This window comes from Daphnia pulex, chromosome 12 (genome assembly GCF_021134715.1).
Source record: "Daphnia pulex isolate KAP4 chromosome 12, ASM2113471v1".
NCBI lineage: Eukaryota > Metazoa > Arthropoda > Branchiopoda > Diplostraca > Daphniidae > Daphnia > Daphnia pulex.
In genome coordinates, this window is record NC_060028.1 from 8,193,933 (window position 1) to 8,216,367 (window position 22,435).

General features: G+C 39.4%; 3 protein-coding genes and 1 long non-coding RNA gene across 11 annotated transcripts; 3 read left to right on the forward strand and 1 right to left on the reverse strand.

The window, feature by feature from the left end:
- The first annotated feature begins 11,734 nt into the window (after positions 1-11,734).
- LOC124209670 lies at positions 11,735-13,123 on the forward strand. The gene is made up of 5 exons (XR_006881036.1): positions 11,735-12,188; positions 12,279-12,436; positions 12,492-12,889; positions 12,967-13,036; positions 13,108-13,123. It is a non-coding gene; the product is annotated as an uncharacterized LOC124209670 (long non-coding RNA).
- Positions 13,124-13,993: 870 nt separating this feature from the next.
- Positions 13,994-17,320, forward strand: LOC124209661. Of its 4 annotated transcripts, none has more exons than XM_046607756.1 (11): positions 13,994-14,169; positions 14,790-14,846; positions 15,199-15,268; positions 15,333-15,447; positions 15,518-15,643; positions 15,704-15,804; positions 15,864-16,394; positions 16,454-16,636; positions 16,692-16,817; positions 16,892-17,072; positions 17,140-17,320. In XM_046607756.1, the coding sequence occupies exons 3-10, from the start codon at positions 15,263-15,265 to the stop codon at positions 17,048-17,050; spliced, it is 1,347 nt and encodes a 448-aa protein (XP_046463712.1). In that variant the 5' UTR covers positions 13,994-14,169; positions 14,790-14,846; positions 15,199-15,262; the 3' UTR covers positions 17,051-17,072; positions 17,140-17,320. The 4 variants fall into 4 exon arrangements, with proteins under 4 accessions (XP_046463712.1, XP_046463715.1, XP_046463713.1 ...); XM_046607759.1 differs by having other exon boundaries at positions 16,475-16,636; XM_046607757.1 differs by having other exon boundaries at positions 15,202-15,268.
- LOC124209663 lies at positions 17,082-20,218 on the reverse strand. Its single transcript, XM_046607760.1, has 4 exons — positions 20,084-20,218; positions 19,132-19,296; positions 18,651-19,045; positions 17,082-18,574 (listed from the first exon to the last, which is right to left on the reverse strand). The coding sequence occupies exons 2-4, from the start codon at positions 19,262-19,264 to the stop codon at positions 17,978-17,980; spliced, it is 1,125 nt and encodes a 374-aa protein (XP_046463716.1). The 5' UTR covers positions 19,265-19,296; positions 20,084-20,218; the 3' UTR covers positions 17,082-17,977.
- Positions 20,153-22,383, forward strand: LOC124209659 (F-box and WD repeat domain-containing 11-B-like). Of its 5 annotated transcripts, none has more exons than XM_046607752.1 (5): positions 20,153-20,249; positions 20,367-20,409; positions 20,504-20,625; positions 20,695-20,812; positions 20,897-22,383. In XM_046607752.1, the coding sequence occupies exon 5, from the start codon at positions 20,905-20,907 to the stop codon at positions 22,318-22,320; it is 1,416 nt and encodes a 471-aa protein (XP_046463708.1). In that variant the 5' UTR covers positions 20,153-20,249; positions 20,367-20,409; positions 20,504-20,625; positions 20,695-20,812; positions 20,897-20,904; the 3' UTR covers positions 22,321-22,383. The 5 variants fall into 5 exon arrangements, with proteins under 5 accessions (XP_046463708.1, XP_046463709.1, XP_046463710.1 ...); XM_046607753.1 differs by lacking the exon at positions 20,504-20,625 and having other exon boundaries at positions 20,160-20,249; positions 20,897-22,120; positions 22,242-22,383; XM_046607754.1 differs by lacking the exon at positions 20,504-20,625 and having other exon boundaries at positions 20,160-20,249; positions 20,897-21,037; positions 21,106-22,383.
- The last annotated feature ends 52 nt before the right edge of the window (positions 22,384-22,435 follow it).

Genomic DNA, 22,435 nt, shown 5'->3' on the forward strand with positions numbered 1-22,435 from the left:
TCTACTGCTCAGAACCATGTGAAACAAACATATTCTTGATCAGAATTTCACGCTGAGCACGATGCGATCAAAATAAAATTTAGTTCCAAAACTTGCCACCAGGTGGCGCTGATTTCAATACTTAGAAACAGGCACTTCTACTGCTCAGAACCATGTGAAACAAACATATTCTTGATCAGAATTTCACGCTGAGCACGATGCGATCAAAATAAAATTTAGTTCCAAAACTTGCCACCAGGTGGCGCTGATTTCAATACTTAGAAACAGGCACTTCTACTGCTCAGAACCATGTGAAACAAACATATTCTTGATCAGAATTTCACGCTGAGCACGATGCGATCAAAATAAAATTTAGTTCCAAAACTTGCCACCAGGTGGCGCTTCTTTCCAGACTTACTAAAAATGATCAGAAACAGGCAATCGAGGATATATTCTTGATCAGCGTTTCACGCTGAGCACGATGCGATCAAAATAAAATTTAGTTCCAAAACTTGCCACCAGGTGGCGCTGATTTCAATACTTAGAAACAGGCACTTCTACTGCTCAGAACCATGTGAAACAAACATATTCTTGATCAGAATTTCACGCTGAGCACGATGCGATCAAAATAAAATTTAGTTCCAAAACTTGCCACCAGGTGGCGCTGATTTCAATACTTAGAAACAGGCACTTCTACTGCTCAGAACCATGTGAAACAAACATATTCTTGATCAGAATTTCACGCTGAGCACGATGCGATCAAAATAAAATTTAGTTCCAAAACTTGCCACCAGGTGGCGCTTCTTTCCAGACTTACTAAAAATGATCAGAAACAGGCAATCGAGGATATATTCTTGATCAGCGTTTCACGCTGAGCACGATGCGATCAAAATAAAATTTAGTTCCAAAACTTGCCACCAGGTGGCGCTGATTTCAATACTTAGAAACAGGCACTTCTACTGCTCAGAACCATGTGAAACAAACATATTCTTGATCAGAATTTCACGCTGAGCACGATGCGATCAAAATAAAATTTAGTTCCAAAACTTGCCACCAGGTGGCGCTGATTTCAATACTTAGAAACAGGCACTTCTACTGCTCAGAACCATGTGAAACAAACATATTCTTGATCAGAATTTCACGCTGAGCACGATGCGATCAAAATAAAATTTAGTTCCAAAACTTGCCACCAGGTGGCGCTGATTTCAATACTTAGAAACAGGCACTTCTACTGCTCAGAACCATGTGAAACAAACATATTCTTGATCAGAATTTCACGCTGAGCACGATGCGATCAAAATAAAATTTAGTTCCAAAACTTGCCACCAGGTGGCGCTGATTTCAATACTTAGAAACAGGCACTTCTACTGCTCAGAACCATGTGAAACAAACATATTCTTGATCAGAATTTCACGCTGAGCACGATGCGATCAAAATAAAATTTAGTTCCAAAACTTGCCACCAGGTGGCGCTGCTTTCCAGACTTACTAAAAATGCTCAGAAACAGGCAATCGAGGATATATTCTTGATCAGCGTTTCACGCTGAGCACGATGAGATCAAAATCGGGTTTAGTTCCAACACTTGCCACTTGGTGGCGCTGCTTTCCAGACTTACTAAAAATGATCAGAAACAGGCAATCGAGGATATATTCTTGATCAGCGTTTCACGCTGAGCACGATGAGATCAAAATCGGGTTTAGTTCCAACACTTGCCACTTGGTGGCGCTGCTTTCCAGACTTACTAAAAATGATCAGAAACAGGCAATCGAGGATATATTCTTGATCAGAATTTCACGCTGAGCACGATGCGATCAAAGTAAAATTTAGTTCCAAAACTTGCCACCAGGTGGCGCTGATTTCAATATTTAGAAACAGGCACTTCTACTGCTCAGAACCATGTGAAACAAACATATTCTTGATCAGAATTTCACGCTGAGCACGATGCGATCAAAATAAAATTTAGTTCCAAAACTTGCCACCAGGTGGCGCTGATTTCAATACTTAGAAACAGGCACTTCTACTGCTCAGAACCATGTGTAACAAACATATTCTTGATCAGAATTTCACGCTGAGCACGATGCGATCAAAATAAAATTTAGTTCCAAAACTTGCCACCAGGTGGCGCTGCTTTCCAGACTTACTAAAAATGCTCAGAAACAGGCAATCGAGGATATATTCTTGATCAGCGTTTCACGCTGAGCACGATGAGATCAAAATCGGGTTTAGTTCCAACACTTGCCACTTGGTGGCGCTGCTTTCCAGACTTACTAAAAATGATCAGAAACAGGCAATCGAGGATATATTCTTGATCAGCGTTTCACGCTGAGCACGATGAGATCAAAATCGGGTTTAGTTCCAACACTTGCCACTTGGTGGCGCTGCTTTCCAGACTTACTAAAAATGATCAGAAACAGGCAATCGAGGATATATTCTTGATCAGCGTTTCACGCTGAGCACGATGAGATCAAAATAAAATTTAGTTCCAAAACTTGCCACCAGGTGGCGCTGATTTCAATACTAAGAAACAGGCACTTCTACTGCTCAGAACCATGTGAAACAAACATATTCTTGATCAGAATTTCACGCTGAGCACGATGCGATCAAAATAAAATTTAGTTCCAAAACTTGCCACCAGGTGGCGCTGATTTCAATACTTAGAAACAGGCACTTCTACTGCTCAGAACCATGTGAAACAAACATATTCTTGATCAGAATTTCACGCTGAGCACGATGCGATCAAAATAAAATTTAGTTCCAAAACTTGCCACCAGGTGGCGCTGATTTCAATACTTAGAAACAGGCACTTCTACTGCTCAGAACCATGTGAAACAAACATATTCTTGATCAGAATTTCACGCTGAGCACGATGCGATCAAAATAAAATTTAGTTCCAAAACTTGCCACCAGGTGGCGCTGATTTCAATACTTAGAAACAGGCACTTCTACTGCTCAGAACCATGTGAAACAAACATATTCTTGATCAGAATTTCACGCTGAGCACGATGCGATCAAAATAAAATTTAGTTCCAAAACTTGCCACCAGGTGGCGCTTCTTTCCAGACTTACTAAAAATGATCAGAAACAGGCAATCGAGGATATATTCTTGATCAGCGTTTCACGCTGAGCACGATGCGATCAAAATAAAATTTAGTTCCAAAACTTGCCACCAGGTGGCGCTGATTTCAATACTTAGAAACAGGCACTTCTACTGCTCAGAACCATGTGAAACAAACATATTCTTGATCAGAATTTCACGCTGAGCACGATGCGATCAAAATAAAATTTAGTTCCAAAACTTGCCACCAGGTGGCGCTGATTTCAATACTTAGAAACAGGCACTTCTACTGCTCAGAACCATGTGAAACAAACATATTCTTGATCAGAATTTCACGCTGAGCACGATGCGATCAAAATAAAATTTAGTTCCAAAACTTGCCACCAGGTGGCGCTGATTTCAATACTTAGAAACAGGCACTTCTACTGCTCAGAACCATGTGAAACAAACATATTCTTGATCAGAATTTCACGCTGAGCACGATGCGATCAAAATAAAATTTAGTTCCAAAACTTGCCACCAGGTGGCGCTGATTTCAATACTTAGAAACAGGCACTTCTACTGCTCAGAACCATGTGAAACAAACATATTCTTGATCAGAATTTCACGCTGAGCACGATGCGATCAAAATAAAATTTAGTTCCAAAACTTGCCACCAGGTGGCGCTGCTTTCCAGACTTACTAAAAATGCTCAGAAACAGGCAATCGAGGATATATTCTTGATCAGCGTTTCACGCTGAGCACGATGAGATCAAAATAAAATTTAGTTCCAAAACTTGCCACCAGGTGGCGCTGCTTTCCAGACTTACTAAAAATGCTCAGAAACAGGCAATCGAGGATATATTCTTGATCAGCGTTTCACGCTGAGCACGATGAGATCAAAATAAAATTTAGTTCCAAAACTTGCCACCAGGTGGCGCTGATTTCAATACTTAGAAACAGGCACTTCTACTGCTCAGAACCATGTGAAACAAACATATTCTTGATCAGAATTTCACGCTGAGCACGATGCGATCAAAATAAAATTTAGTTCCAAAACTTGCCACCAGGTGGCGCTGCTTTCCAGACTTACTAAAAATGCTCAGAAACAGGCAATCGAGGATATATTCTTGATCAGCGTTTCACGCTGAGCACGATGAGATCAAAATAAAATTTAGTTCCAAAACTTGCCACCAGGTGGCGCTGATTTCAATACTTAGAAACAGGCACTTCTTCTGCTCAGAACCATGTGAAACAAACATATTCTTGATCAGAATTTCACGCTGAGCACGATGCGATCAAAATAAAATTTAGTTCCAAAACTTGCCACCAGGTGGCGCTGATTTCAATACTTAGAAACAGGCACTTCTACTGCTCAGAACCATGTGAAACAAACATATTCTTGATCAGAATTTCACGCTGAGCACGATGCGATCAAAATAAAATTTAGTTCCAAAACTTGCCACCAGGTGGCGCTGTTTTCCAGACTTACTAAAAATGCTCAGAAACAGGCAATCGAGGATATATTCTTGATCAGCGTTTCACGCTGAGCACGATGAGATCAAAATCGGGTTTAGTTCCAACACTTGCCACTTGGTGGCGCTGATTTCAATACTTAGAAACAGGCACTTCTACTGCTCAGAACCATGTGAAACAAACATATTCTTGATCAGAATTTCACGCTGAGCACGATGCGATCAAAATAAAATTTAGTTCCAAAACTTGCCACCAGGTGGCGCTGATTTCAATACTTAGAAACAGGCACTTCTACTGCTCAGAACCATGTGAAACAAACATATTCTTGATCAGAATTTCACGCTGAGCACGATGCGATCAAAATAAAATTTAGTTCCAAAACTTGCCACCAGGTGGCGCTGATTTCAATACTTAGAAACAGGCACTTCTACTGCTCAGAACCATGTGAAACAAACATATTCTTGATCAGAATTTCACGCTGAGCACGATGCGATCAAAATAAAATTTAGTTCCAAAACTTGCCACCAGGTGGCGCTGCTTTCCAGACTTACTAAAAATGCTCAGAAACAGGCAATCGAGGATATATTCTTGATCAGCGTTTCACGCTGAGCACGATGAGATCAAAATCGGGTTTAGTTCCAACACTTGCCACTTGGTGGCGCTGCTTTCCAGACTTACTAAAAATGATCAGAAACAGGCAATCGAGGATATATTCTTGATCAGCGTTTCACGCTGAGCACGATGAGATCAAAATAAAATTTAGTTCCAAAACTTGCCACCAGGTGGCGCTGATTTCAATACTAAGAAACAGGCACTTCTACTGCTCAGAACCATGTGAAACAAACATATTCTTGATCAGAATTTCACGCTGAGCACGATGCGATCAAAATAAAATTTAGTTCCAAAACTTGCCACCAGGTGGCGCTGATTTCAATACTTAGAAACAGGCACTTCTACTGCTCAGAACCATGTGAAACAAACATATTCTTGATCAGAATTTCACGCTGAGCACGATGCGATCAAAATAAAATTTAGTTCCAAAACTTGCCACCAGGTGGCGCTGATTTCAATACTTAGAAACAGGCACTTCTACTGCTCAGAACCATGTGAAACAAACATATTCTTGATCAGAATTTCACGCTGAGCACGATGCGATCAAAATAAAATTTAGTTCCAAAACTTGCCACCAGGTGGCGCTGATTTCAATACTTAGAAACAGGCACTTCTACTGCTCAGAACCATGTGAAACAAACATATTCTTGATCAGAATTTCACGCTGAGCACGATGCGATCAAAATAAAATTTAGTTCCAAAACTTGCCACCAGGTGGCGCTTCTTTCCAGACTTACTAAAAATGATCAGAAACAGGCAATCGAGGATATATTCTTGATCAGCGTTTCACGCTGAGCACGATGCGATCAAAATAAAATTTAGTTCCAAAACTTGCCACCAGGTGGCGCTGATTTCAATACTTAGAAACAGGCACTTCTACTGCTCAGAACCATGTGAAACAAACATATTCTTGATCAGAATTTCACGCTGAGCACGATGCGATCAAAATAAAATTTAGTTCCAAAACTTGCCACCAGGTGGCGCTGATTTCAATACTTAGAAACAGGCACTTCTACTGCTCAGAACCATGTGAAACAAACATATTCTTGATCAGAATTTCACGCTGAGCACGATGCGATCAAAATAAAATTTAGTTCCAAAACTTGCCACCAGGTGGCGCTGCTTTCCAGACTTACTAAAAATGCTCAGAAACAGGCAATCGAGGATATATTCTTGATCAGCGTTTCACGCTGAGCACGATGAGATCAAAATAAAATTTAGTTCCAAAACTTGCCACCAGGTGGCGCTGATTTCAATACTTAGAAACAGGCACTTCTACTGCTCAGAACCATGTGAAACAAACATATTCTTGATCAGAATTTCACGCTGAGCACGATGCGATCAAAATAAAATTTAGTTCCAAAACTTGCCACCAGGTGGCGCTGCTTTCCAGACTTACTAAAAATGCTCAGAAACAGGCAATCGAGGATATATTCTTGATCAGCGTTTCACGCTGAGCACGATGAGATCAAAATAAAATTTAGTTCCAAAACTTGCCACCAGGTGGCGCTGATTTCAATACTTAGAAACAGGCACTTCTTCTGCTCAGAACCATGTGAAACAAACATATTCTTGATCAGAATTTCACGCTGAGCACGATGCGATCAAAATAAAATTTAGTTCCAAAACTTGCCACCAGGTGGCGCTGATTTCAATACTTAGAAACAGGCACTTCTACTGCTCAGAACCATGTGAAACAAACATATTCTTGATCAGAATTTCACGCTGAGCACGATGCGATCAAAATAAAATTTAGTTCCAAAACTTGCCACCAGGTGGCGCTGTTTTCCAGACTTACTAAAAATGCTCAGAAACAGGCAATCGAGGATATATTCTTGATCAGCGTTTCACGCTGAGCACGATGAGATCAAAATCGGGTTTAGTTCCAACACTTGCCACTTGGTGGCGCTGATTTCAATACTTAGAAACAGGCACTTCTACTGCTCAGAACCATGTGAAACAAACATATTCTTGATCAGAATTTCACGCTGAGCACGATGCGATCAAAATAAAATTTAGTTCCAAAACTTGCCACCAGGTGGCGCTGATTTCAATACTTAGAAACAGGCACTTCTACTGCTCAGAACCATGTGAAACAAACATATTCTTGATCAGAATTTCACGCTGAGCACGATGCGATCAAAATAAAATTTAGTTCCAAAACTTGCCACCAGGTGGCGCTGATTTCAATACTTAGAAACAGGCACTTCTACTGCTCAGAACCATGTGAAACAAACATATTCTTGATCAGAATTTCACGCTGAGCACGATGCGATCAAAATAAAATTTAGTTCCAAAACTTGCCACCAGGTGGCGCTGCTTTCCAGACTTACTAAAAATGCTCAGAAACAGGCAATCGAGGATATATTCTTGATCAGCGTTTCACGCTGAGCACGATGAGATCAAAATCGGGTTTAGTTCCAACACTTGCCACTTGGTGGCGCTGCTTTCCAGACTTACTAAAAATGATCAGAAACAGGCAATCGAGGATATATTCTTGATCAGCGTTTCACGCTGAGCACGATGAGATCAAAATAAAATTTAGTTCCAAAACTTGCCACCAGGTGGCGCTGATTTCAATACTAAGAAACAGGCACTTCTACTGCTCAGAACCATGTGAAACAAACATATTCTTGATCAGAATTTCACGCTGAGCACGATGCGATCAAAATAAAATTTAGTTCCAAAACTTGCCACCAGGTGGCGCTGATTTCAATACTTAGAAACAGGCACTTCTACTGCTCAGAACCATGTGAAACAAACATATTCTTGATCAGAATTTCACGCTGAGCACGATGCGATCAAAATAAAATTTAGTTCCAAAACTTGCCACCAGGTGGCGCTGATTTCAATACTTAGAAACAGGCACTTCTACTGCTCAGAACCATGTGAAACAAACATATTCTTGATCAGAATTTCACGCTGAGCACGATGCGATCAAAATAAAATTTAGTTCCAAAACTTGCCACCAGGTGGCGCTGATTTCAATACTTAGAAACAGGCACTTCTACTGCTCAGAACCATGTGAAACAAACATATTCTTGATCAGAATTTCACGCTGAGCACGATGCGATCAAAATAAAATTTAGTTCCAAAACTTGCCACCAGGTGGCGCTTCTTTCCAGACTTACTAAAAATGATCAGAAACAGGCAATCGAGGATATATTCTTGATCAGCGTTTCACGCTGAGCACGATGCGATCAAAATAAAATTTAGTTCCAAAACTTGCCACCAGGTGGCGCTGATTTCAATACTTAGAAACAGGCACTTCTACTGCTCAGAACCATGTGAAACAAACATATTCTTGATCAGAATTTCACGCTGAGCACGATGCGATCAAAATAAAATTTAGTTCCAAAACTTGCCACCAGGTGGCGCTGATTTCAATACTTAGAAACAGGCACTTCTACTGCTCAGAACCATGTGAAACAAACATATTCTTGATCAGAATTTCACGCTGAGCACGATGCGATCAAAATAAAATTTAGTTCCAAAACTTGCCACCAGGTGGCGCTGATTTCAATACTTAGAAACAGGCACTTCTACTGCTCAGAACCATGTGAAACAAACATATTCTTGATCAGAATTTCACGCTGAGCACGATGCGATCAAAATAAAATTTAGTTCCAAAACTTGCCACCAGGTGGCGCTGCTTTCCAGACTTACTAAAAATGCTCAGAAACAGGCAATCGAGGATATATTCTTGATCAGCGTTTCACGCTGAGCACGATGAGATCAAAATAAAATTTAGTTCCAAAACTTGCCACCAGGTGGCGCTGATTTCAATACTTAGAAACAGGCACTTCTACTGCTCAGAACCATGTGAAACAAACATATTCTTGATCAGAATTTCACGCTGAGCACGATGCGATCAAAATAAAATTTAGTTCCAAAACTTGCCACCAGGTGGCGCTGATTTCAATACTTAGAAACAGGCACTTCTACTGCTCAGAACCATGTGAAACAAACATATTCTTGATCAGAATTTCACGCTGAGCACGATGCGATCAAAATAAAATTTAGTTCCAAAACTTGCCACCAGGTGGCGCTGATTTCAATACTTAGAAACAGGCACTTCTACTGCTCAGAACCATGTGAAACAAACATATTCTTGATCAGAATTTCACGCTGAGCACGATGCGATCAAAATAAAATTTAGTTCCAAAACTTGCCACCAGGTGGCGCTGCTTTCCAGACTTACTAAAAATGCTCAGAAACAGGCAATCGAGGATATATTCTTGATCAGCGTTTCACGCTGAGCACGATGAGATCAAAATCGGGTTTAGTTCCAACACTTGCCACTTGGTGGCGCTGCTTTCCAGACTTACTAAAAATGATCAGAAACAGGCAATCGAGGATATATTCTTGATCAGCGTTTCACGCTGAGCACGATGAGATCAAAATAAAATTTAGTTCCAAAACTTGCCACCAGGTGGCGCTGATTTCAATACTAAGAAACAGGCACTTCTACTGCTCAGAACCATGTGAAACAAACATATTCTTGATCAGAATTTCACGCTGAGCACGATGCGATCAAAATAAAATTTAGTTCCAAAACTTGCCACCAGGTGGCGCTGATTTCAATACTTAGAAACAGGCACTTCTACTGCTCAGAACCATGTGAAACAAACATATTCTTGATCAGAATTTCACGCTGAGCACGATGCGATCAAAATAAAATTTAGTTCCAAAACTTGCCACCAGGTGGCGCTGATTTCAATACTTAGAAACAGGCACTTCTACTGCTCAGAACCATGTGAAACAAACATATTCTTGATCAGAATTTCACGCTGAGCACGATGCGATCAAAATAAAATTTAGTTCCAAAACTTGCCACCAGGTGGCGCTGATTTCAATACTTAGAAACAGGCACTTCTACTGCTCAGAACCATGTGAAACAAACATATTCTTGATCAGAATTTCACGCTGAGCACGATGCGATCAAAATAAAATTTAGTTCCAAAACTTGCCACCAGGTGGCGCTTCTTTCCAGACTTACTAAAAATGATCAGAAACAGGCAATCGAGGATATATTCTTGATCAGCGTTTCACGCTGAGCACGATGCGATCAAAATAAAATTTAGTTCCAAAACTTGCCACCAGGTGGCGCTGATTTCAATACTTAGAAACAGGCACTTCTACTGCTCAGAACCATGTGAAACAAACATATTCTTGATCAGAATTTCACGCTGAGCACGATGCGATCAAAATAAAATTTAGTTCCAAAACTTGCCACCAGGTGGCGCTGATTTCAATACTTAGAAACAGGCACTTCTACTGCTCAGAACCATGTGAAACAAACATATTCTTGATCAGAATTTCACGCTGAGCACGATGCGATCAAAATAAAATTTAGTTCCAAAACTTGCCACCAGGTGGCGCTGATTTCAATACTTAGAAACAGGCACTTCTACTGCTCAGAACCATGTGAAACAAACATATTCTTGATCAGAATTTCACGCTGAGCACGATGCGATCAAAATAAAATTTAGTTCCAAAACTTGCCACCAGGTGGCGCTGATTTCAATACTTAGAAACAGGCACTTCTACTGCTCAGAACCATGTGAAACAAACATATTCTTGATCAGAATTTCACGCTGAGCACGATGCGATCAAAATAAAATTTAGTTCCAAAACTTGCCACCAGGTGGCGCTGCTTTCCAGACTTACTAAAAATGCTCAGAAACAGGCAATCGAGGATATATTCTTGATCAGCGTTTCACGCTGAGCACGATGAGATCAAAATCGGGTTTAGTTCCAACACTTGCCACTTGGTGGCGCTGCTTTCCAGACTTACTAAAAATGCTCAGAAACAGGCAATCGAGGATAGATTCTTGATCAGCGTTTCACGCTGAGCACGATTTCATCAAAATCGGGTTTAGTTCCAACACTTGCCACTTGGTGGCGCTGCTTTCCATACTTAGAAAAACGCACTTCTACTGCTCAGAACCATTTGAAACAAACATACTCTTGATCAGAATTTCACGCTGAACACGATGCGATCATAATAAAATTTAGTTCCAAAACTTGCCACCAGGTGGCGCTGATTTCAATACTTAGAAAAACCCCTTCTACTGCTCAGAAACATGCAATCTAGGGTATATTCTTGATCAGCATTTCACGCTGAACACGATGCGATCATAATACGGCATAGCTTCAAAAACTTTTCACTAGATGGCGCTGATGTCAAACTTTGAATTGAGTTTTGAAGCACTTCTACTTGTCGGATAATTTTTTTAAACCGATATTCGTGATCCCTGAGTCAATATCTGCACGATGAGCTAATTTCTGTGCCTTTTCAATGGTTGTCAATAGATGGCGCTAAACTTTGAATTGAATTTTAAAGATTTTCTACTGGTCGGATAATTATTTAAAACCGATATTCGTGATCCCTGAGTCAAGATCTACACGATGAGCTAAATTCTGTCCTTTTTCAATAGTTGTCAATAGTTGTCAATAGATGGCGCTGACGTCGAAATCATGCGTTGCCATTTTACGAAAGTCATATTTTAAATTCCTGTTTTCCGCAAAATTTTCATTTATTTTCGGCCATGGCCACCACGTTATAATTAACCATGACCATTTATGTGTAATTTTGCGGAAAAAAGGAATTAAAAAGGGTTAGGTTAGGTTAGTAGTAATGCCACCATTAGGACTGTGCAGACCGAAGTTCGTCTGCAGTGAAAAATAGAAAAATCACGATCAGCAACTCACGTGGGGCGTCTTCACCGTTGACACTTCGGCAGGGCTAGTGTCTGCCTTGGTCTGCCTACGCAAATCAGTGTTGGAAATGTTTCAGCCCTGCTGTTGCATGATCTTATTAACATTTGGAAAAGGAGTCCGTTAACATAAAGTTTTCTTTTTTATTTCGATTGCCAGTGTGTGCTTTCCACTGGTGTCCCGTCCTCTTACACGTGGTTGATATAAAGAAGAAAGTCAAGAGAATGTTTGGAACCGCCAAAAACTCCCTTATTGGTACCTGAAGTGAGGCAATGGCTGTATCACCTGCATTGGATGTGTAATCTCGCCATGCTGAAAAGGAGTGTGATACAAGATAATTGTGTCCTGTGTTTCTCTCTCGGGCCAAGTAAGTAATGCAGTAACCTCAAACATTCAGTGCCAGACTCCATTCCTATTTGAAATGTTGGAGTGAAATAACAACAATTTCAATCTCAAGTCTAGGTTGGGATCAGCAACCCCATTAGTGTCATACAATGTTTGCTTGCAGTTGGGGCCAAGATGAAATGTTTAAAGACCTTTTGTCAAGAGCTTTACACTATATAATATCAGTCAGAAGCTGGGTGGCTCCCATATCCAGTTGACAAAATAACAAAGGTATATACATGTTTTGTTTCAATTTCATAAAGTAGCTATTAGTGTCGTGTTTCAGGCAAGAACAAATCATTTCAACCTTGGCCATATCCTCTCGGTCATATGCTTGCATGCTATGCCATTGTTTTCTCTTCTGTCTGACAAGAGTCAATAGATCATATTTGACTTCAACGTCTGAAAACACTTGGCCATGTTCATGCTGATGGCTATGTTTATACAATCAGTTAATATTTTCATTTTTAATTGTGCTGTATTGAAGTGAATTCACATGTCACAGCGTAACAGCATTTCATTTGAATCTGGCCATTTCAGAGTTTGATAAACTTTTTAAAATGTGAAGTAAGCGATGCTGCCTATGACAGGGGAAACAGAATCCACGTCCGTCGTGTCCAACTCCAATAGATTACCAAAATCAGCCGATCGAATTGGAATAGTTTTTAGTTTTTTGGACCTTTTGTATTAAAGAAATAACATTTTTCGATGATATATTTGATTAACTTGTTTTGCTGTTCCTTTACATCCCTTCCATTCAGATGCCGAGAAACTGTGGATACCACCTGACCTAATGCTGTTTTGCTATTACTATCCTATAAACAAAAATAAGTAACAAAACTTAACCTCAATCTCTTCTTTTTATTGTTTGATTACTAGGTCCTTTGATCTTCTAATAATAGAAATAATTGGACGCCAACACGGAATCTTACACAATCAACAAATATTGCGAATCTTGCCTGGTATAGTCAGGAAATATTTATCAAAGAATTTGTATTTTTTGTTTGTTTGTTTTTTATGTCGTCGAAGTCGTGGCCTACAGGGTCATTTTCTGTTTCTATTTATTAATTATTATTGGCATAAGTAAACAAACCCCGCCATATCCAGAGGCCATATCATGGAAAGAAAAGCGATCCTGTTTGTCGTCACCTAACAATCAAATCTTACCTACACGTCAAGCTTTCTAATCTGTTAAAAAATCTTTCTTTCTATACGATTTTTTATTTTTAATAGCTTCTATTTCTGAAACTAGGTATGCCTCGTCTGTTGATTCTTTTCGTTTGCAGTTTAGTGCTTGCTTACTCATATTAATTAATCTATGCATCTTTCAGATTGGTGTCTACTGAAGAGGCATCATTCTCGAACCAGCAGATCTCTGTGACTGAAAAAACGTCTAGTAGATACAGAGTACAGGTGTTGTTCATCTCTTTTGCCAAGTCCAGAAAGTTTCGATCGTCCCTACGATTGCTTAAATTGTTTCTACTACTACCGGCAGTTCTCAGCCTAGTCGAGTGTGTAGGCCTATTATTCCCGATTATTCCAAGTTTATGACGATACTTTAACGCTAAAAGTTTATTGATAATTGTCTATGAATTCATAGAAATTTTTGTTCATACCCACAACACTCAAAAGAACATTGCTTCATTTACATATTACCCTACCTACAATATTTAAATTACCCTACGACGTGAAATGAGATTTCGTGTTGTGCTGGAGGAAGGGAGAGAAAAAAAAATTCAAACCCTCTCCCCTCGTTTCTCTTTCTTTGTTGCAAGGGGGCGTGTCGATTTTCATCAGTTAGTCACTGAGCTTCAACTCAATCGCAACGTTTTTTGTCGTACCTGTAAAATCTTAAGTTTTTGCGTTTGTTCCTATGGTGTTTGTCCCTTGGTAAACTTTGTGTGACCAGGACTTTCATCACGAGAGCAAGAAAAGTCGTTTATTGGAGGAGCACGCAGACGCAGGTAGAAATCGGAAAAAATCAATTGGAATTTCCAGCCATGCAGCACCAAAATGTAGTTAAGTGTAGTCCCGTTTCCATTATCCCTTATTTTAACGCCCACTACTTCTAACAGCATCTTTGCTGTAGTTGAAGATCTTTTAAGGATCGCCAAGTGTAGAGCAGTATTTCCGTCCTTGACTTGCGCTTCTATGTTGGTTGATTATATAAGAATTGACTGTAACAGTCGTGTGAGACGTATGTGAATCGCCATCTTCATATCGTAATTTTTTATATTAACGTCATCATTTTCTAGTAGCAAAAGTTGAAGGGTTGCACTAGTCGATGTGTTTCCTAATGCCCAGTTCAATGCATTTACATCGTCCGATTAGCTAATAATTTTTTTTGAACAATTGGATCGCCTCCTTCTTTAATTTCTTTACTGGGTTGAGCAAAGCAGCGTGCAAAAGAATTTTGATACAATTAGCGAGGTATTTATCTGCAGAGATACACAGGGCGGCGGCAAAGGCTTCCATTGTGGTTGAAATCAAGTGTCCCGTATAGATTAAGTTGGGAAGTTGGTGGAACAATTCCGGCTCGACGTCCTTGATTTGAATTTGATTGGTTGATTTTCTCTTTCGTTAGATGTTCGAACTGGTCGCCTCATCATTGAAATGACAATTCAGCCCATCAACAGTCAAGGTATCTTTTTCAAAAATTAAAGCTGTACAACAATATTTAAAATCGTAAGAAGGGAAGCCTTTCTTGTTGAGCTTGACGAGCACGGAAAATTTTTTGTGGTGACGCGTTGACGACGAAATATTTTATTAACAATAATAAAGAAAAGGAAAATATTAAATGTAAAATAAACACACAATGATATCATGTAAAATAATTAGAATAAAACGTAATGAATTAGAAAAATTAAAGAAGTCTGAAAAAATTCAAAAGTGGAAAATTAATGTTTTAAATTGTTTGTTAAACTGGCAACTGTGCTGCATTAGTCAGACGATTTAGTAAAAAAAAAAAACATTTTTGAACATGTGTTTATTAGCAGTCTAGTCAGTTTAGATTGGAATCTTGAACAGTTTTTATCTGATTTAATCGAGGAAAACAGAATGAAGGTAACGTACTCTTTTTCGAATGAACTACAATTTCATTGCTTTAAAATGTTGATTTATCAATCAGAGACTAGATGTTCTTCAAATCTTGGCAGAAAGGAATGAAAGAAGAAAACGTGAACTGGAGCTCAATGGTTTACCGTCAGAAAGCAATGATTCTTTGCCCACCCCAAATTTTTCAGGTCAGTTAACATATAATGGATTATTTTCTGTTTGGGCCCAAAAAAAAAACTTACACATTTTCATTCAAAGACTCCATCCTCGTTGAATCATTATCTCAGAGTGCTTCGTCACAAAGCAGTAGACAGGAAGAATTAAATCGTGCTGCAGTTCTGGATATTTTTGATAACACACAAGTTTATCGTTTTTATTCAGAAGGTAAATTCTCAAATTGATGGATTGTTTCATCTTATTATCATCTTCATTCATTTCCCTTAGACGAAGTAAACTATTCTTGGCTTGATAAAGATCTGGGTATTGAAGATGTTCCAAAGATGTCTTCTTCAGATTTGGTGAACTATTTGCGATCAGAAATAAAGGTATAATTTACAAAATTGAATGTTGTGGCTCTAACTGATTGTTTCTCATTTTGATTTAGGGCAATCAATTACAACGATCACTGAAAACCTGCAAATTATCATGTAGATATTTGTTCTTTCTAATGTCAGTGACAACAAGCAAAGATTTGGCAGAAGTGTGTCTCAAGATTCTTTCAGAAAAAATATCTGATAAAACTCAACAATTCTGTATTGAAGTGCCTGACTTACTTCTAGCCCTGATGAATTTTGGTACCGTTCAAAGCAAGCTTTGGCCTGCGGCTTCGGACATTTCTTTTCCTCGCCCATTCCGGAAATTTTCCATGAACAGTTTCAATTCGAAAAAACATCATGCTGTCCCTTTCCCTCGCTTGAATTTGGAGAAAATATTGTCTCTCTTGAGTTTCAATGTGAAAACATATCCCTATTTTTCCGAGAACGAGAAAATTGGAATGTGCAACCTTTTGCTAAACCTTTACATGGCCAATTTTATAGCTGGAGACACTTTTCTAACTCTCAAAATCAGAGACATTGTATCACGTATACTTGAAAGTTTTACAGTAGAGGAATGGAGTGAACTTAATTTCAGAATGGTATTTCTTTTAAATTATATTTTGTTTTAAGTTCTCCAACTTATCTTTTTGGTTTTAAGATTGAAGAACTTGTTTTGCAGTGTTGGATTGACAACCTGGAACCTACAGCGATGGTTCAACGGATTACGTACAGCATACCAACGACTACAAGCCGTGGAGTGATGTTTCAGCAGTCTGCCGCCTACTTTGCGATACAACATCTCATGGATTTGGAAGAAGTTGACCTCCCCGGCCGTGTTTCGGTAACTCAAATAAAACTTGGTATAATATTTGGCTTAAGAAGCATAATTTTAATAGGTGAAAGACGTATATCGATTGGTTGATTTGTTAAGTCGGCAAAAATTAAAAAATTATCGGACATTGTTCAGCATAGTTACTTTGCTCCGTTTAACCTTGGACGTTAATGATCCGTCGATAAAAAAAGTAATTATTATCCTAATTTATTTTCCACAATAGTTCAATATTAAATTTTTATTCTTTTTCTCTTTTAAATTCAGAAAGAAATGAAAAATCTTCACATAAAGTTGAGCGAAATCCGTCATGGAATTAATGATCTTTCGGATAAGTTGGATACAACTCCAATGCTTGTTAAAGATTTGATGTGTGAGATTTCGCTCTTCTGGAAAAACTCCATTCCTATTGATAATGTTGTGTGAGTAAAAAAACAGCTGCCAACCGGTAATTTCCCGCCAAGATATTCATTTTATTTAAAACTTGTTTTTAACGACACTTTGTTTGCTACAAGGGTACAAAGACGATGGGCTCTCAATTATTTTCCAACGACCACCAGTATCCTTTCCGGTTGTATAGAAGATGATGAAAATGTGATGTGCCTTCCCCTTTTCAGTGATAGATTTTGATTTAATCATTTTTCTATTGTTTATCGATGCCACTTGGAATACTAACAGAATCAGCGTGTTTTCAAACAGTTTTATCAACGAGTACAATTTGAAGTAGCACATCTTCAAGTATATCGTAGTGTGGTATATAATGTTGCACATCGACGTCTTCACAAGAAGAAAAGTTTAAAACGTCGTTTAACTTTGAACTGGACGGAACGTTCCGGTTTACACCATAGCGGACCACAATAGAAATTGACGGAATCCTCAGGCGGATGTAGTCGGTATCAGTATTGGGAACTGTTGGAAAAATGGTTTGAATACGCGGATCAGTTGCTTTGAAAGCGCTTGCCAGATGTACATTCCACTGAAGCAAGGGTATGTTTTCCTTTTTCTTTTATTTTGTTTTCCTTGCGGGTTTTGGGCTGACATTGTGATCCGGTTTGCAGCCCAGCATCATCACCACACAAACATTTTGCCAGGCTGAACTGAACTGATTTTTCTTTTGTATTCAAATGAGTTTTTAATTGACATTTGTAATTTTTCCTTCAAATTGTGGATAAAAACTTATAGGGTCGACAAATTCTAGAGCTACTTGATGGATAGGAAAAAGAAAGGGAAAAGTAACTTTTACGAATTAAAAAGAGTGACCTGTCCTTTTGTAGAGCAGTTATTTAGGCAAGCAATTTTGGCACAAGTACTATAAATTGATTTGTTGGTGCTCTGCTGGGTAATGATTTGTTTTTAATCAATGTGATTGTCCAATCCCTCTATGAGTAAGTTGAGAGCTGAATCCAATTGAGCTAGTTTAGTTGCCCATTCATCGATGTCGGATGGAGACGTCCTACTTTTCACCTTGTCATCAAATACCTTCTGGCCGTCAGTGCTATTGCTCGGAGACTCCAGCAGCAGCCTCCCATCGGTTCCAGTAGGAGGTAATCCATTGCTCGCATTTATCTTTTGGCTCGACAGTAACTCGGTGAAGTCTAAAATTTTCAAGTTATCGCTGGAACATTTGGGCGGTGATTCAGCTGCAATGGATTTAGCCGGTTTGTCTTCACTCATCACTGACCCGGTAATGTCGCTGTTTGATGGCACTTGTGTGTATTCCATGTGTTCAGTGTATGTCAGGATCTTTTTACTGTCGGTTGCGATCTTGAGATTGGTGAGAGCCGTTTCGATGTCTTCAATGGTCGCCGGATGCAGTTTGAACGAGCGCAGACCTTCAGCAGTTGGAAACGACTCGGTCGATTTGCCATCAGACATTTTTCTCTGTGGTGTAGTCGGTGGGGTCGACGGTTGAACTGTTTGGACTCGTCGAGTGGTCAAAGCCTTGGCTCTCTTTAACAGATAAGGTTTTTATTTTATTTACTTTTTTTCTCTTTTGGACAGGTTGTTAAAATTCTCTTTGTTTTACCTCTGAAACGGATGTCGGAGGATTGCTGTTGTCGGATTCTGTTGCTGCCAAACTATTTATGTTATCTGTCAACAGAGTTTCGGGTAATTGCGATCCAGCGATTGTGTTGGATGACAGTCTTGCATTTGCTGACGTGGGACTGGATGGCAGGTTAGCAGCTGTCGGTTCATCAGCGATGGACTCGAGTAAACGACGAGCAATGGTCGTTTGCCGGAGGGCTTCTTCCGCCAAGGCAAGGAATTGAGAACTACTAAGAACCTTGGTGCTAGAACTGACGGATTTGTTTGGTGATTGCCGTTCCGATGCAGGTATTGTAGGGAGCGATGTAATTTGATTCCTGCCTTTTGCTTGTTGAGGTGACGACACACTCTCCTGGAGCTCATCCAGCAACAAATCTGCAAGAAAAACCAAATAATTCACAGGTGAGAAAGAAGAAGGCACAAGTTGTATAGAGTTTTTAATGAGATTTAATAGTCCACACCTAGATTTTGGTCCCATTCAGAGATTGGATACTGTGTCTCGTACAGTTGTATTTCCTCCGCATCTCCATTAAGGTTCCATGACTGCTGATGACTGGTGGTACTCATCGACGTTGAATTCGGTATGTCTCCCATTTCTATCTGTAGCTTTTCCTTTATTTTCACCTCTGTGTTCAACATGGTAATATTATAACAATTTATCATCCGTTTTCCGTTTAATTTACAAGGGTAGTAAAAGGACACTGCAATAGGGCGGGGTTGATTACAACAGTCAATCGAGAGACAGGTCGATAAATTTACGGTCGTCGATATGCTGATAGTCAATAGACTCTTGCGTGCAGTTGTTTCTATGTGACATTTCCATTCGGTACGCGACTTGAATAGTCTAATCTCTCCCATCAGCCAATAATATATGGTCAGCGACGCATATGGACAATCACGTGTTGGGAACCAAGATCACCCATCAAGGTTTCCCTTGTCTTCCGCTTTACGGCGCAAACCCAAATCGCCATTTCCCCGTTTATTGTTGAAGTAATTCTCTTTTGATTGATGCCTCCTCCCAGTTATAAACCAGGAAACGAAATAACCATACAACCAGTTTATGACTGAGCCCTTCATCGAACATCGCATCTGCTATCCACATTCCAACGAGCTCTGCGACTTATTTTTTCTTTTACAGTTTCTAAACATGGCAGCGGAATTATACAAGAGAGCAAAGCAAGGCCATCAAGTTACATTTTGTTTTCGCTCTCTCTCTCTTTCCCTAGTTTTGCCATGTTGACTCTACACTAAGAGAGAAGCGGCAGAGTTACTACAAGGCTATGACCATGGACGAAGATGGTTCGCCCTCAGCTGGATACTACAAAATCGGTTTAGACTGTTGGCCGAGGTATTTAGTTTTGAATTGAAATAATTACAAGAAATAATGCAGAGGATTAAATGGATGTGTGTTACCTGCTACGGATTGACAATTGTGCAAAATCTTAATTTTATTCAGTTGCCAACGCAGACGATGATGTGGTGGCCAGGTGATCACTAAGAATTGTTGGACGCTGCTGAATTAATTGGCAACAGCAAAGAGACAGTTCCGTATTTTCCTGATGGATCAACAAACAAATCGGTAACAGCGGCAAGGTCAAGCGTGAGTGAATCGAAAGACGAAGGAGAATGAACGTTGCAGCACGATGACGGGGGTCCAACTGCCAACCCACTAACAGATTTCTTGTCCTTTTTCTAGACGTCGTCGATTCGTCGAGATTCCCGAATTGGACATGCGTGAGGTATGATTGGCTGATATTTGCAAATTGCAACGAATTTATTATCTTTAAGGAATTGTGAACAAGTTTTTCTTTTTCGCTTTGATAGCTACCACAGCATTCGCATAGAAGTATTTCTAAAGTGCGCTAAAAACACAAAAACTTGAAAAAAGAAGGTGTTACCGCGCTAGTTTGTTTGTAATTTTGAAAATTGGCAACGCTTTAACCTCAGGCGGCCTCGTATTTCTCCATTTGATATTTCATATTTGATTGACAGCAAAACAATAGTGCAAGTTTTCTTTTTTCCAGGTACAAAATGCTATCAAAGGATAGATAGCACCATCATGAAAACAAAAGCAAAAGAGGGGTCAGATACGTGGCGTATACAGACATTCAGAATTGTTGTGGTACTGAAATTTTACAGTTGGTATGTATTCCTTTACACTATATGTAGTTTATATTCTATTGTTTTTAGTAGATCAATGATTGTATTTATTAATTTATAATTCAGATGCTGGGATGGATTTTATCACTCTTTTGTTAAAGAGACATATGGACTTGATTGCACAAGACATTTTTTCTCATCTTGATCTCATCAGTTTAATGAACTGCGAGTTGGTGTGTCAAAATTGGAATTCAGCTATAAAGAAAGGCAAGCTGTGGAAAAGACTTTATTGTCAAGAGTGTCACAAGTCTTCACTTCTTCCTACACTTTTTCAGCGCAGAGAAGCAATCAATCAGTGGCAATGGGAAGCTGACCGTTTGGTGAAATCAGAAGAAACCTTAGTGAAGAATTTGTTCAAGACTCGGCAAATTCTCAAGGAGAATTGGGCTGTTGGAAACTTCCAGACCACCACAACTACCCTCACAGGACTGAATGTATCCCACCTTAAAATGGATGCAAACCGCATTGTTTTTGGTGTTACTAAAGAATTTAGTCGACCTTTCGTCAATATCTGGAATCGCTGGACATTGGAATGTGAAGCAGTCATTATTTCTCCTGATTCCTTTATTATGACAAGTATTTCCGATTTGTTACTCTGGAAAAATCTGGTATTTTGTTCATACGAGGATGGGAACATTATTGTCTGGGATGTGAAAGCTGGACGTGAATGCCAGTCTTTTAACGGCGAGGAAGTGCCTTCTAGAGAAAGAGTGGTTTCTCTTAAAATTCAAATGGCAAACGGAATTTTAATCAGCTGTTTCAGAACCGAGCCGGTCTATCCTGATCGTGAAATCGGCCACGATTGGGACAGCACAGTATTTAGCCTTCGACGCATTTCCGACGATGGTCAATTCTTCAGTAATTTCGTTGAAAGGATAGAACATATTCCGTATACTACTGTCTGCCAGATTGAATCGGATAGCAACTTTTTCGCAATTTTTATGAAGTCATTCGAGTTTTCAAAAATTCAACTGCGTTCAGCTGATCGCCATTTCCAGTTCCTTCATGAACTCGATTTCACCAACCAAAATTTAGTTCACTTTTCTTGCCACAGTGGCCGCTTGGCGACCGTATCAACTGAAGAAGATGTACAGAAAATCAAACTGTGGGATCCCAAGACTTTGAAATGCAAGAAAACCTGGCCAGCGTTGGTTGGTACCGTTCAAGTTTTACTCAGTTCCAATCATCTCGTCACGTGTTCTCACGACGATGAGAAAAACTCTCTGACTGTTTGGGAAATTCCCGCTGAAACAAGTGAAGAATTTCCTAGCGAATTGTTTCAATTACAAAGTGAGGGAGATTCTACCGCGTTTGCATTCGATGAGCTTCAAATTCTTGTAGTTTCAAACTGGAATGAATTGATGAGAATACCTATTCCCGTTATTAATGGGTTACCTGATTTACTCAACAGGCACCTCGAGTACAACCTGTTGACTGCCATTCTAAAAATTACACATTTCTTTGATCCCAAAAAAACAGAACCGCTATAACAAAGTATCGTTTTTCACTTTACACAGCAGACAGTAATTGAAATAAAACATTACTTCAATTAACTTTTGTCATTTTCATTCTAGTATTTAATAACGGAGATGGTAACGGCCGAAT